Below are 15,596 nucleotides of genomic sequence, written 5' to 3' on the forward strand. Positions count from 1 at the left end.
TTTATGCTTTTAAAGAAACACAAAAGATTTTAAGAAACTTGCTTCAAGTATTATCATCAAACAAAATAGAATAAAATTGAGAGATAAAGGAAATGAGAATTTCAAGTAAGGGGCACAGGCTCAAATCTTATTGATTGAATGGTGGCCTGCCAATGGCGCGACTCCACAGATCTTTACAAAGTTTGAGAAAATGGTAATTTAAAAATGGAGAGGTACATTGAACTTCATAACCCTATACTCCCTAACAACTTTGAATTCCGCTGATTTTGATGCTTCAGATTGGAGATTCTTTGATAGCAGGTGTGACCCAAGTGGATTGTGCCAGACTAGATGCAGTTACCTTGTCTTTTCTTTTTATCCCTAACTTTTGCATAGACCGCCCTTTCGGGTTTTCAGCCTATCAGGATGATTTTCTGTTTAATGTCTCTAACTTTTGCCTGGACCGCCCTTGCGGGTTTTCAGTCCACCGAGACGCTCATTTTTGCCTAAGCCGCCCTTTCGGGTTTTCGACTTACCGAGCTGTTCTTATGATTTTTAGACAAAGTATTTCTTGACTGCATCCGTGTTTACAGTACGCGGAAGTTCTTCGCCATCCATGGTTTGAAGAGTCATGGCACCACCAGAGAAGGCCCTTTTGACAACATACGGACCTTCATAATTAGGCGTCCATTTGCCCCTGGAGTCAGGTTGGAAATTAAAAATCTTTTTGAGCACAAGATCACCTTCTTTGAATTCACAGGGACGAACTTTCTTGTCAAAAGCCTGCTTCATCCTCTTTTGATATAGTTGACCATGACATAGGGCCGTCATGCGCTTTTCCTCAATCAGATTCAATTGATCATATCTACTTTGAACCCATTCAGCCTCTGATAACTCAGCTTCCACCAGAACTCTCATTGAAGGAATCTCAACTTCTACGGGGAGTACAGCCTCCATACCATATACCAAAGAGAAAGGGGTTGCCCCTGTCGATGTGCGTACGGAAGTACGATATCCGTGTAGTGCAAAGGGCAACATCTCATGCCAATCTTTATAAGTCACCACCATCTTCTGGACGATCTTCTTTATGTTCTTATTTGCAGCTTCGACAGCACCATTCATTTGAGGTCTGTAAGGCGAAGAATTATGATGCTCGATCTTGAAATCATCACACAACTCTTTCATCATCTTGTTGTCAAATTCGTCCCATTGTCTGTAATGATGCGGTTAGGGACACCGTAGCGGCAGATAATATGGTTCTTGATAAATTTGACCACCACTTGCTTGGTCACATTAGCATAGGATGCAGCCTCAACCCACTTGGTGAAATAGTCAATAGCCACTAGAATGAAGCGGTGCCCGTTTGACGCTTTTGGTTCAATCCTGCCAATCATGTCAATGCCCCACATAGAGAAAGGCCACGGAGATGAAAGAACATTGAGTGCAGTTGGCGCCACATGAATCTTATCGGCATAGATCTGACACTTATGACATTTTCTGGCATGCTTGTAACAATCAGCTTCCATCGTCATCCAGTAATAACCTGTTCTCAATAACTTCTTAGCCATTGCATGCCCGCTAGAATGAGTTCCGAAAGAACCTTCGTGTATTTCATGCATCAATAAATCTGCCTCGTGCTTGTCCACACATCTGAGCAACACCATGTCAAAGTTTCTTTTATACAGAATATCCTCGTTTAAGAAGAAATTGCCAGACAATCTTCTTAGAGTCTTCTTGTCCTTATTAGAAGCGCCAAGTGGATACTTTTGACTTTGAAGGAAACACTTGATATCATGGAACCATGGCTTGTCATCAACAACTTCTTCAGTAGCGAATACATGAGCAGGTCTCTCAAGACGTCTGATACGGATCAAAGGCACTTCATTCCCACGATTTACTTGGTACATCAAAGACAAGATCGCTAGAGCATCTGCCATCTGGTTCTCATCACGAGGAATGTGGTGAAGCTCGACTTTGTTGAAGAAGGTCAGTAATCGTCTTGCATAGTCTTTGTAGGGAACCAAGCCGGGGTGACGAGTTTCCCATTCTCCTGTGATTTGATTGATTACGAGGGCTGAGTCACCATAAATGTCAAGGATTTTGATTCTCAGGTCAATGGCTTCTTCGAGACCCATAATACATGCTTCGTATTCTGCCATGTTGTTTGTACAGTCGAATGTCAGCCTGGCAGTGAAGGGGATATGTGCACCCTTAAGAGTAATGATGATTGCCCCAATTCCACTACCGTACACATTAACAGCTCCGTCGAATATGAGACCCCATCTTGATTCAGGATCTGGACCTTCTCCGAATAACGGTTCATCACAATCTTTCATCTTCAGATACATAATCTCTTCATCAGGAAAGTCGAACTTGATGGGCTGATAATCCTCAACTAGTTGGTGAGCCAAATGATCTGCAATGATACTCCCTTTGATTGCTTTCTGGGTACGATATTCGATGTCGTATTCAGATAACAACATTTGCCACCGGGCGATTCTTCCCGTCACTGCGGCCTTCTCAAAGATGTACTTGATCGGATCCATTTTAGAAATCAACCAAGTAGTATGATTAATCATATAGTGACGAAGGCGTTTGGCAGCCCAAGCTAGAGCACAACAAGTCTTTTCAAGCATGGAATATCGAGACTCACAATCAGTAAACTTCTTGCTCAAGTAATAAATAGCATGCTCCTTTCTTCCAGTTTCATCTTGTTGCCCGAGCACACAACCCATAGAATCTTCTAACACAGTCAGGTACATGATCAATGGTCTTCCTTCAACAGGAGGGATAAGAATTGGAGGTTCTAGCAAATACTCTTTGATGCTGTCAAAGGCTTTCTGGCACTCTTTTGTCCACACAATACCTTGCTCTTTGCGGAGTAGCTTGAATATCGACCCACATGTTGCAGTCATATGAGAAATAAAACGGGAGATGTAGTTCAGTCGTCCGAGAAACCCTCTTACTTGTTTTTCTGTTTGTGGAGTGGGCATTTCTCTGATAGCTCTGACCTTGTCGGGATCTACTTCAATACCTTTCTGGCTGACAATGAAGCCCAAGAGCTTTCCGGATCTGACGCCAAAGGTGCACTTGTTAGGATTCAAACGGAGTTGATACTTTCTCAGTCGTTGGAACATCTTCAGCAAATACTCGACATGCTCATCTTCAGTACCTGACTTGACAATCATATCATCTACATAAACCTCAATCTCTTTGTGCATCATGTCGTGGAAAAGAGTAGTCATACCTCTCTGATAAGTAGCACCTGCATTTATTAACCCAAACGGCATTACTCTGTAACAGAAAGTGCCCCAAGGTGTAATGAAAGATGTCTTCTCTCTATCTTCGGGTGCCATCTTGATCTGATTGTAACCGGAGAAACCATCCATGAAGGAGAAAACTTTGGATTTTGCAGTATTGTCAACCAGTACATCAATGTGAGGCAGTGGAAAATCATCTTTGGGACTAGCTTTGTTCAGATCACGGTAATCAACACACATTCTGACTTTACCATCTTTCTTCGGAACAGGCACAATGTTGGCAAGCCACTGAGGGTATTCTGATGTGACAAGGAAACCTGCGTCAATCTGTTTCTGTACTTCTTCTTTGATCTTGAGGGCCATATCAGGACGGGCTCTTCTCAACTTCTGCTTGACCGGTGGACATTCAGGTTTCAACGGCAAACGGTGCATCACAATATCAGTATCTAGGCCTGGCATATCTCTGTACGACCAAGCAAATATATCAACATATTCTCTGAGAAGTTTTATTACTCGCTTCTTGACACTTGCTTCAAGTGATGCCCCAATCTTGACCTCCTTCTTGTCTTCTTCAGTACCCAAGTTGATCACCTCTATTACTTCCCCATAAGGCTGAATGGCATTTCTTTCTCGTTCAAGTAACCGAGAGATTTCATCGGGAATCTCTTCATTCTCTTCCTCTTCCGCCTCAAACACAGGGGATTCAAAGTTGGGAGAGATCATAGGGCTATGTTGTTCAAAGGGTTCATTGATGTTTAATCTGCACATATGATTGATGATTTTAGAAAATAAGTAAATGCAGATTTTTCGAAGGTGAATTATATCTTTTTTGGTTTTTTTTTTTGTTTTACCATTTTTTCAGAAAAAGCACAAAAAGAAAAATAAAACAAAAGTCGGGAACAAAACGACATTGTTATTTAATTGATGATAATTTCTTGAAGCAAAGGGCCCTAGATAGATTCACTTTCGCTTGGGGCGGGGTGAAAGGATTTTTTTTTTTTTTGAAAAAAGCATAAAAAACAAATGCATTACTTGGACAAGTGAGCAATAAAAGGAACAGCTACAGCGACCCAATTGTGGCTAGACCCTCCGTGAGTCACGAAGCTTTGTGGTATCCCCTCAGGATTGTCTTCAATGATATCATTGGCTTCTGACAGGGCATTAATAAAGCCCGCACTGTGGAAAGTATCTCTTGCTGGCACGACGACATTCCAAGGCAAATCAGTTGACGGAGAGAAACCCAGACCTTCTCGACGCTTGTTCTCTGGCAATTCTATCAACTTCCCCCAGCTTGCAGATCCTCCAGCTTGTACTATGCTCTGAGCATCTTTTAGAGAGGAAATAGATGCTTCACTCTTCTTGGTATTCTCTTTTTCCACGGCAAGTCCCTGGAATGACGTCCCCTCAACACTGTCGGCCTTGATAAAAGAGAAAGACGACAAATGGCTTACTAACAGGGCTTCCTCCCCATTCACAGTTATCAGCTTCCCATTATGCACAAACTTCAGCTTCTGGTGCAATGTAGAGGTTACTGCCCCAGCTTTATGAATCCAAGGGCGACCTAGCAAGCAACTGTATGATGCTCGAATGTCTATCACTTGAAATGTAATCTGGAAGATCTGCGGCCCAACTGTAATAGGCAGATCCACCTCCCCATGGACATCCTTCCTCGAACCATCAAAAGCCTTTACCATTACCTCACTTCGTCTTAAAGGTGTACCCTTGTAAGAGAGCTGGTCATAAGTTGTTTTGGCCATCACATTTAGAGACGAACCGGTGTCTATCAGCACATTTGACAAAGTGTCGGTCTTACAATTCACAGATATGTGCAAAGCCAGATTATGGTTCCTTCCTTCTTTCGGAAGCTCTTCATCACTGAAACTCAGGTTGTTGCATGCAGTGATGTTCCCCACTATTCCTCCGAATTGACCAACAGTCACATCGTAGTCCACAAAAGCTTGTTCCAGGACCTTCATTAAAGCCTCCTTGTGAGCATCAGAATTCAGCAGTAGCGACATTATAGATATCTTTGATGGAGTCTGCATCAGTTGATCAACCACCTTGTACTCACTCTTCTTGATTAGCTTGAGAATCTCATCAATCTCAGGATTTGCATTGGTCCCACTAGACTGACCGATATCTTTGACTGCACTGGGATTTTTAGCTTGGGTCTCCTCGATTACCGGAGCACTAGCTTTCTTTGGGAGCACCACAGGAACAATACGCCCATTTCTTAGCACTCTACTGACTTCAGCGACCTTCCCTACAGATGGCAAAGGTGGTATTGGAACTTCACGACCGTCCTCTATCATAGTGGCATTGTACTTATAAGGAATGGCTTTCTCAGAAGCATAAGGCATCGGACCAGACAAACAGATCACTAGAGGAGCAGCAACCGACTTTCGACTGTCGTAGAATATCTCCAAAGGCTCCTCTGAAGTTATAACACATACATCATCACACTTTCTTTCAACAACAAGTTCTCCTTGGTCTAAAAGTCCTTGAATATCATCTTTTACTTTCTGACAACCTTGAGGATCTAGAAGACACACTTCACAGGCGGCATGATCATGTTCAAAGAGAGACGCTTGACACATCTTGGTATGTATAGGGACCAAAGGTGTCCGGATGTGTTGGACGTTCAGGATGAGATGAGTCTTCTGGCAATCTTCGATCATGTTGACAGTTGCGGTACCATGGTTTGGCAACGGATTGGTTCGAACATTTGGTGCTGAGTCTGTGAAGGTTATCTTATTGTCATCGATCAGCTTCTGGACTGCATTCTTCAAGGCATAACAGTTCTCAGTATCATGACCTGGGGACCCTTGGTGAAAAGCACAAGTCTGGTGAGGTTTATACCATGCCGGTGGTTTCTCTGGCACTGGAAGAGGTGCTCTAAGTTGAACCAAATTCTTACTGAGCAACCCTGGGAGTAACTCTGCATATGTCACGGGAATTGGGTCAATTTTTAATCTGGTATTTTGTGGCCGATGCTTTTGTTGTTGGTATGGTTGTTGGGGATATTGTTGGTATGGTTGTTGAGGATATTGTTGGTATGGTTGTTGGGGATATTGTGGAAGGTATTGTTGTTGTTGAGGATATTGTTGATGTTGGGGATATTGTTGTGGGGGATATTGTGGGAATTGAGGTTGTTGTGGATATTGTGAGAATTGAGGTTGGCCATTTGGTGGTTGGATGGTATTGGTAGCAGGTGTGATGGCAGCAATGTGTTGATAGGCTGGATAATTTTGTTGAGGCCTCCCATGGGCCACCATACCGACCTCTTGTTCTTTCTTTTTCGGGAGGTGATTCCCAGACTTCTTGGTTCCACTTGCAGATGTCCCTTCTTTTACTAAACGTCCTTCTCGGACTCCTTCTTCCAACCGTACACCCGTAGCAACCATCTCAGCAAAGTCCTTGGGAGTACTTCCGACCATATTCACATAATAAAACTGATTGAGAGTTTTTAGGAAGAGCTTGGTCATCTCCTTCTCTTCTATGCGCGGGCTGACTTGGGCAGCAGCATCCCTCCACCGCTGGGCATACTCTTTGAATGTTTCTTTGTCTCCCTGAGTCATAGCTTGTAGGTCACTTCGATCTGGGGCCATATCCACATTGTAACTGTATTGCTCCACAAAAGCATCACACAGATCTTGGAAAGTTTGGATATTTGTTTTATCTAGATTCATGTACCATTTTGAGGCAGGACTAGCCAAACTTTCATGGAAGAAATAGATAAGGACTGAATCATCCTTGGAATAGGCAGACATTCTTCTCACATACATTGTTAGATGTTCCTCAGGACAGGATTTTCCCTTATACTTCTCGAAGTCTGGTACCTTGAACTTGTGGGGTATTTGAACATTTGGCACCAAACAGAGATCATAAGCAGTCTTCCCAAATACTTTCTTCCTGTGGAGGGCTCTCACATCTCGCTGAATTTCATCATATTTTTGCTGCAAGTCATTCACTCTATCATAGGCTTCCATATCCCCTGAATGGTAGATGGGCTCTTCTTCTTGTGGAATGGTATGCATCACAGGTGCTGAATAGGTCATAGCGGCTGGAGGAGCTCTTACAAGAGGCGGAGGAACATAAGCTGCATTTTGCTGAGTAGGCATCGGAATTTCTGAAATAACAGGGCGAAATACTTCACTGAGACAAACAGGCACACCCCAAGGACGACCTTCTGGCATAGAATTCGAAGCTTCACAAGCAATGGGGCGGAGTATTTCACCAGCAGTAAAGGGAGAGAACCGAGGTGCAGAGCGCTGCGGAGCAGAGTGTGTCGGAGTCTCGGCACATATTGTCCATCCAGGGGATGCAGATGTTTCAGCCTGAGTTCTGATAGGAGGAGGAGGCGGTGGTGCTTGTGCTTGAGATTGTGCTTGAGCTAGTGCTTGAGCTTGTGCTTGAGCCAACGCTTGGGCTTGTGCTTGAGCTTGTGCTTGAGCTTGGACTTGAGTTTGGACCTGCGCTTCCGCCATTGTCTTCATTACTTCAGCCATTTCGTCCATCTTAGCCTGCATGGCTGTCATTTCTTCACGGAGCACTCGGTTTTCATGTTCGAGAGAATCCATCTTCTTCTTAACGTTTGCTCGAGTGTAGATAGTGCGGGTAGGCTTGTAGATGATACGTGGGGCCACCTTTTGAAATGGACTGACTTTTTTCTGGAAAAGAAAATTTGTGTGAGACTTTGGTTTTGAGACCATGAAATGCAAAATGATGCATGATATGTTTATGCGAGAATGATAATTTTTTTTTATTTATCGAAGGACTTATAAGAGCAAATTTGTAAACATCATAATTGAAAATTCCATTGAATAATTAAAGTATTACAAGATAATTCCCTTCTAACAAAACTGAGCCAAGGGATAGACTCCAAAGTTCATCACAAAAAGCTAAGAAATAACATAAAGCGGTGAAACAACTAAGAAACTCTTGAGCTCCTACAGTAGATTACTCCTCGAAATCTGAGTGTGGACCGTCAAACGAAGCCATGGAATCCATGCACTGCTTCTTAGTGATATGCTTTTTAAGCAGTCTATCCTTCTCTTGGAGTAGATCATTTCTCTCGATCATTTGTTGCCCTAATTTGAGAATCACACTTTCCTGCTTCCTTATTTCTTCATTTTTATCCTCCACCATGAACATAGCCTCGTCATATTTCCTTTTCCAAGTGGCAATTTCTCGGTCTTTATCAGCCAATCGTTCTTGGTGCTCCCCCATAGTCTTAGAGGGTAAGGGTAAAGATGATGATGGAATTGTTGCGGATACGAGTCTCGGTACGGTGTAAGGCATCTGATTCTGGACAGCTTTACTAATGACCCACTCAATGTAAGATCCGTGCAGAAAATTATCCCTTTTTCCCAGTTGGTTCCTGTTAAGTCTGTGAATACTCCGCCAAGCTTGCACAAATTCCTCCCTCTTACCCAGGTGATTACTGTCATTGTAGTAGAACTCATTGGTTAAAGCAAGGTTACTTGGTTGGGTCTTCATTGGGTATCCCAATTGATGTCGAGCTAGGACGGGATTGTAGCTAATTCCTCCCTCCATACTAATGAGAGGTACATTGGGATAGTCACCACACCTGATAATGACTGTACCGTCATCCCAGGTTGGATGGTACCAAACTATATCAGCTGTTGTCAAGGCCATGATTTTTTTAGACCAGGGGGTACCTTCAAGGTTGGCTATGAAAGAGCGGGGTTGAGGTAGATGAGAGACGAACCATTTGTAGAGTAAAGGTGCACAACAAAGGATAGCGCCACGAGTTGCAAGAGTTCGATCATGGATGGAATGGTAGGTGTTTGCTAGAAGAGTAGGGACGGGGTTTTTGGTAAGAAAAATATGGATGGCACGGATGTCAACAACATTAGGAATGTTCGGGAAAAGCACAAGACCATAGATAAGTAGGGCTAAGACAGAGTAAAAGGCATGGTTGGCGCCAGACTTCTCAAAAATGGAGGCCTGATCGTAAAGGAAATCGGTGGAGAAACCTGAGGGACCATCTTTGGTTTGGACAATGAGATTATCTCTTACAATGGAGGCTTCAAGATGGAGGGCTTTAGCAATGGTTGAGGCTTTAGGATTGGGTTCAAGGCCGCTGAAAGGTACTTTGTTAAGCACGTTTATACCGATCAAATGAGAGTACTCTTCTAGTGTAGGGACAAGCTGATAGTCTGGGAAAGTAAAACAGTGACAATGACAGTCATAAAATTGAACCAAAGTCTCCAAGACGCCTTTTGTAACATCTACCTTGAGGATATCCAACAGTTTCCCATGAAGTTCGCGAAAATCATCCTGGCTAGCTACCTTCCTCCCTAGCTCCCTTAATTTAGCCACATCTGGCTTCTGGAAAGTATACTTCCTAGTGTTTCTTGTAGGAATTTCCATCTATGATGTTTGCAAAAGAAAAAAAAATTCATATAAGTCCTTCGATATTTTGATGATGAAAAAGAAAGTTTTATGAATGAATGCATGTATGCATGAATATGCTACACAAATGGTGAAAACACAGTGAGGTTAGGCCCATAATGATGGAGTCAAGGGTAAAAACGTCATTGGTAAGGACTATGGTTTTCAAATGTACCTGTATCACGGGTTCTACCAAGTTCCCAGAGTTATCAACCACTTCCGAACACTATCAAGTTACGGAAATACTTCCATCCCAATAACGTTCGTAAGAAAGTCTCGTCTGAGTGTGGTATCGCGTGTCAACTAAACCAAGATTACTCATGATTAGCCACCGCACCACGTACTAAAAGGCCAAGAGGGTTTAAAGGTAACTAAAGGTCCTCAACTTTCGACAGTCACTTGAAAATAACATGCCAAACACGAATACTCATGCCAACATAGTATACTTTCAAGATCCCTCAGTTGAGTGGGGTTATCACATGTGTCACAAACCAAAATTCACTCTTGGCAAGGCACTATGATTATATCACCGTCCTATCTTAAATTTCTCTCAAGTCCGGGTGTAGGACTTATCTCACCACTCACGTTAGAAGAAGGAAGAAGAAGGATGAACAAATATACACATATTTCCATCTTTTACTTTTTTGGATTTTTTTTTGGATTTTTAAGCAAGTTTAAAGCATAATATTTTAAACAAAACCAAGTTAGGCTTAACCCTCTTTGGCCTCCCCAGTGAAGTCGCCATTTCTGTCGCGTCATTTTTTGGAGATCAAGGCTATTTGATTAGCTTTTGACTCACTTTTTATTTCACGACTTTGAAAAAATTTATTTAAATTGGGGGGTCCGGGGGTTGGTTATATTTAGGGAAGGTGTTAGCACCCTAAATATTCGTAGTACTCTACGAGAACCTTTTGGTTTAATTTAACGTTTTGTGCTTTAAACTTGCTTTGAAAGAAAATAATGAGATATACATAAATGGTGAATAAAACAAAGAAAAGGAAAAAAAGAGTTGATTTTAATTTGATTTGAGAGGACAAGTCCTCTGCCTAAGTACCCGTGAGGGATCAAAATCACGTAGTTCGGGTAGAAATTGTTTTTTGTTTGTTTTGTGTTTTTTATTAGATTTTGAAAATGGTTTTAAAAGAAAAAGCCGAGTGGCAAGTAAGCGGGTTTGTGTTTTTTTATTGAGAAAGGTAGACTCAAAGTATGATTAGATTGATTTAGAATTTGATTAAGAAAACAAAAAAGAAAAAAGATCACTTGGTTTTGGGACCAAGGTTTATTATGAAAAAGTTTGAAGTGTGATTAATTAGAGCATGAAGATAAACTAACGGAGCGGTGAAAATAAATGCGCGTGGACTTATGGTGACGTTGGACCACCACAAAGTCCCTAATAATGATAAGTTATGCAATAAATAAAACGCACACACCCACCCACACACACACACACACACACACACACACTATTTTTTTATTTATATGTTACATAGGACCTATTTACATGCTAATTCTTGTAATAAAAGTAAATGACAAAAAATAAATATGCATGAACAATTAATAAATATGCATGATAATAAACCTAAGCTAATAAAAATGCATGAGAAATAAAAATAAATTGCTAGAAGGGACTAAAAATGCATGAGAGATAAAGAGAATAGAAAGCAGGGAGGGTGCAAGCGGTTATATAGGGTGCAGGAATAAAAAAAAGCAGTTGGGCCTTAAAAGAGACAGAAGGCGCGTGGGCCACTCAGATTAAATCTGAGGGCCCTGATTTGATCTGGAAAGGAGGCATCAGGGGCCTCTGGATTGGAATCAAAGGACTCAGGGTACGCGGGTGCATGGTAAGACCATGCACCTTCACGCACCGGATCCCACTAGGGTATAAATACCCCTCACGCACACTTTTCTTTCATTTTTCTTTGTTTTTTCTCTTTCTTCCCCCCAACCTCACCGATCTCTCTTCTTCTCTCTTATTTCTTTTCTTTTTCTCAAACAAACAAATCCCCTTCTTCCTTCTCTCTCTCTCTCTCTCTCGTTAATTCATCTTCTTCTTTCTTTTGTTTCTTTTCTTCTCCTACTCCTACTCTCTTTCGTTCCTATTCTTTCTTCTTTCAAACAAAACGAAATCAAAACAGCATATATAAGCCTGGATCTAAACACAACAGAATAAAAATGTAACCTTTTGAATTAAGCTCCTGTTTGTGATGGCTTTATGGTGGATTCGTTGCTCTCTGATGTGTCCTGTTCTCGTTCTGTTGTTGGCTGTGCCGGTGCTGTTGTTCGGATTCGTTGAGTCGCCGTCTGGATTTGATTCCGGTGACTGTGTGCGATGCGGTTTGATTGTGTTGCGTGTCTGCTGGATTGCTCGGTTCGGACTCGGACTGGTGTTGTGAACACTGCTGTGATCGGTTTGAATGATGGTGATGTTGGTTCTGTGAAATTGATTGACGATTGTTACTAAAGAACGATTCTGAGAATTGACTGTGTTGTGCGTTTGCGGCTAGGTTTTTTTTTGGATTTTCTGTGTGTTTTCCTTTGTTTTGCAGGTTTGAATTTATATGCTGAGGGTCGAATCCGAAAAGGAAAATCCTTAGGGAGGAAGAAAACGTGTGGCATGAATCTGGAAATAGTGTCGACACTTTTATTCTTGCGCCTGAATTCATGGCACGGCAGAGAAATATATTTTTTTTGCCTCGGCCGAATGTTGTTTCGGACCCAATGGACATTTTTGGACTTTTTGGACAATAAAAAAAAGACTTAAAAAAGATAAAACGTGGTTAATTAAAAAATAGAAAAAAAAGGGAATTAAAATTGAAAATTAAAAGGACAATAAAAGATGGAAATTAATCAATTAAAAAAAAAAATTAAAAGATGAAAATAAAATAAAAAAAATGAGAGAAGAGGGCCCGACTTCGAACCAAAATATGAGGTATTTTAAAATACCTCTCTGGCGAAATTTTGACTGAAACGTCAGAGAATATTTCGGGTCAGAGGACATGTGTCAGTGGGACCTTAGGTCAAAAATTGGGGTATGACATTAATATATTAATTAATATTAAAAAAATCTATTCATAAGTATTCATCCTTATATATATGGTTTTATTTATATAAAAACAAAATAACATTGCTAATTTTTTAAATAAAAAGATGTTAATATTTTATTTCTTATAAAATATCAATTCATAGCAATTAAGATGATAATGTTAGTTCATATAAAAGGTTCAAGATTATTTTATAAAGTATCAATCACAAATGGGGATCGAATATAACTATTGGTTGATTTGTGGGATATCATACCATTATTCAAACCTTTTGCTCTTTCAAACCTTTCATGCTTCTGAGGGTTCAATTGGTTTCAGAGATATGATAGATTTTAATGGAGGGAATGGAAGGGAAGAGATGAGATATATTATAATTAAATACATGTTTTTTTTAAAAGAGGGAAAATGAGGGAAGGGAAGGAGGTGAGAGAATCTTATCTATATACTACTTTGATTCATAATAGAAGGGGAGATTTAAAAACTAAATTAAATGTTTACCCTTAAAGTATTTAATTTTAATCTAACTTCGTCTCCAATGTTTCTACCTCGCTCGTTCCATCCCTCCTTCAACTGTCCACCACTCTCCGCTCTCTCTCTCTCTCTCTCTCATATATATATTATTTCTTGATCTTGTCTCTCTTCCTTCTCCCCCTTCCTATCCCGCTTCTTTCCCTCTCCCCCATCGCACTCTGCCACCCTTTCAACTTCTTTTGTCATGTTATCCTTTTTTTGATTTTGTTCCTGAATGATTCCAAAACGTGGATTTTTATTTTGCTCTTATTTCAAAAGAGAATTGCTACTTACTATGAGAAAGACAAATTGATCAGCCTAGTTTGGCAAGACAATGAACTATAATGTGGTGTGCTCTTTCTATCATCTATGTATATTCCAATATGAGTAAGTTCTAGGACAATTTGTATGGACACACTACAAGAAATTTGCCATATAGCAACGGTAGCCTTTAGTAACCGCAGTAAAAAGCGTTGCTATAGATAAAATATAGCAACTAAAATTTCAAACAGGGGTTGCTATAGGTTAAGAGAGAAAAAGCGGCACAAATTTCTACGAAATATTCATTTAGCTCCAAGGAAGCCCGCTAAAATTTTCACCATTTTCTTTAATTCCCAAAACAAAAATTCAAAAAAAAAAAACAAAAACAAAAAGAAAAACCCAAATCACACAGGAACGTAACACAAAATCATAACTTCTCACTCAGAACTCTCTCAAAATCAATAATCCCAAATTGTAAAACCCAACGCACAAAATCATCTTCTTCTTCTTCAAATCCTTCAATGGAGGTAAGGATAAACCCATATTGAACACAAATCGCACAGAATCCACTCTCAATGGATCCAACCACAAACCCCCAAATCACTTTCTGAATCATAAATCCCAAATCGATTGTTGCTCAAAACCCCCAAATCATCTATTGTTGAAGTGCCCTGTTTCAGGAACTATGCTTTTCCTTGATACAATATAATCGTTGGATTTGTCTTGAAGCTTTTGGTTAATCGAACTTTGAATATGTCGAGATTGGACATGTTTGCCAGAGACCAAGAAGCACTCGAAGCACTAATCCAGCTGAAAGGTTTGTGGTTTACGCATCCAATTGCCTCATCACTTATGTGTTGTAGTTGTTTTTGTTGCCTTTGAACTTATGCAATCTCTTTTGAACTTTTATTGGAGATACCAATTCAGGACAACTCAACACCTGAGATCTACAAGGCTGTGAGGACTGATCTGGCCAAACTAAGGACATTCAGCATGGAATATGATGTCACCGTTGTAAGTTCATCTCACTTTATATTTGTATATGCATGCTTTATATTTGTAAGTTCATCTCACCATGGGTGCTGGCTCGAACAATAAGGATGAGAATATGGTTGCTGAACCGGTTGTGACTCCAACTAGCAAAGGATTAGGCAAGAGAGATTCTGAATATGGTACAACACAGTGTTGTGTGAATTTGTTAAACTCTCAGGTTTAAATTTTACAGAAATGTATTACTCCTTTATTTTAAACAAACTGTCTTCTTTTCAACTAAGTTTTCTGTTTGTTTGTTTGGATTAAAGGCTTGAGTTTACATATTAGCTATTACTCCTTAAACCTTCAGAAACTCAACAAGCTATTACTCCTTAACTTCTCCATAAATCAGATGACCTTATAAGTATTCTTAACAGTGTGTTTCTTAATAGTTTCAATATGATAAAAGGCAGTGTACTTGCAAAAAGTACGGTAAGGATCTTAGGTTTAGGAATCGTATATTAGGGTTTTAAGCTGATGATTAGATGCCTTGAGAATGCTCTCAAGAATGGTATTTATAGCCTATTATGGGCTTGGGTTTTGATTGCTTGGTTCCCAAGCAATAAGGGTATTCTCGTACTTTAGGCGGTTTCTAGAGGCTTCTAGAGGTTTGGAGAGGCGGCGCTACAAGAAGAGCGCGCCAAGGCCTTAGGAGCCGTCCCTGAGGGCACCTGAGCCCTTTTGGAGACCTTAAAGCCTTTCTGGAGGCCTTAGAGCCTTTCTGGAGGGCTTCTAGGCCTTTGGGAATATTATGACGGTTCACAGCCCCCAAGCACGAGTCTTGGGACAAGGAGAAGTGATGATAGCGTGGGACTGGACCTTCTGGAGGTCACCAAGTCTTCTAGGAAGGTTTTGGTGGTTCACAGCCCCCCAAGCACGAGTCTTGGGACAAGGTGAAGTGGTTTGGATTCTCGGTAGCGGGTTCTTATACGCCAGGGGCCGTTGGCAGACTACGCCCTACCTCTGTATTTAGGCGACGTGTTTTGCTTGTGTGGCGTGTACTAGGGTGAAGGTGAGAAAAACACAAGAAGGGGGGTTGAATTGTGTTTTGAAAAATTCTTCGTTTCTCCTAAAAACTGAACACACTGATCAGAAG

The 15,596-nt window shown here is 40.9% G+C and overlaps 1 protein-coding gene and 1 pseudogene across 2 annotated transcripts; both read right to left on the reverse strand.

The window, feature by feature from the left end:
• Window positions 1-534: 534 nt before the first annotated feature.
• Window positions 535-7,903, reverse strand: LOC146922100 (uncharacterized; annotated as a pseudogene). The gene is made up of 2 exons (XR_015011139.1): window positions 4,272-7,903; window positions 535-3,999 (listed from the first exon to the last, which is right to left on the reverse strand). The product of XR_015011139.1 is annotated as an uncharacterized LOC146922100 (transcript).
• A 295-nt stretch (window positions 7,904-8,198) lies between these two features.
• Window positions 8,199-9,635, reverse strand: LOC146922101 (uncharacterized). The gene has a single exon (XM_085711457.1). It carries the CDS (start codon window positions 9,633-9,635, stop codon window positions 8,199-8,201), a length of 1,437 nt encoding a protein of 478 aa, XP_085567583.1.
• Window positions 9,636-15,596: the final 5,961 nt, after the last annotated feature.

Source organism: Medicago sativa, chromosome 5, assembly GCF_051527215.1.
Source record: "Medicago sativa cultivar Bolivia chromosome 5, Bolivia_mono, whole genome shotgun sequence".
Classification (NCBI taxonomy): Eukaryota; Viridiplantae; Streptophyta; class Magnoliopsida; order Fabales; family Fabaceae; genus Medicago; species Medicago sativa.

Excerpts from the sequence above, each read along its gene's own strand:
- LOC146922101 (XM_085711457.1), bottom strand. The coding sequence starts at position 9,635 with ATGGAAATTCCTACAAGAAACACTAGGAAGTATACTTTCCAGAAGCCA.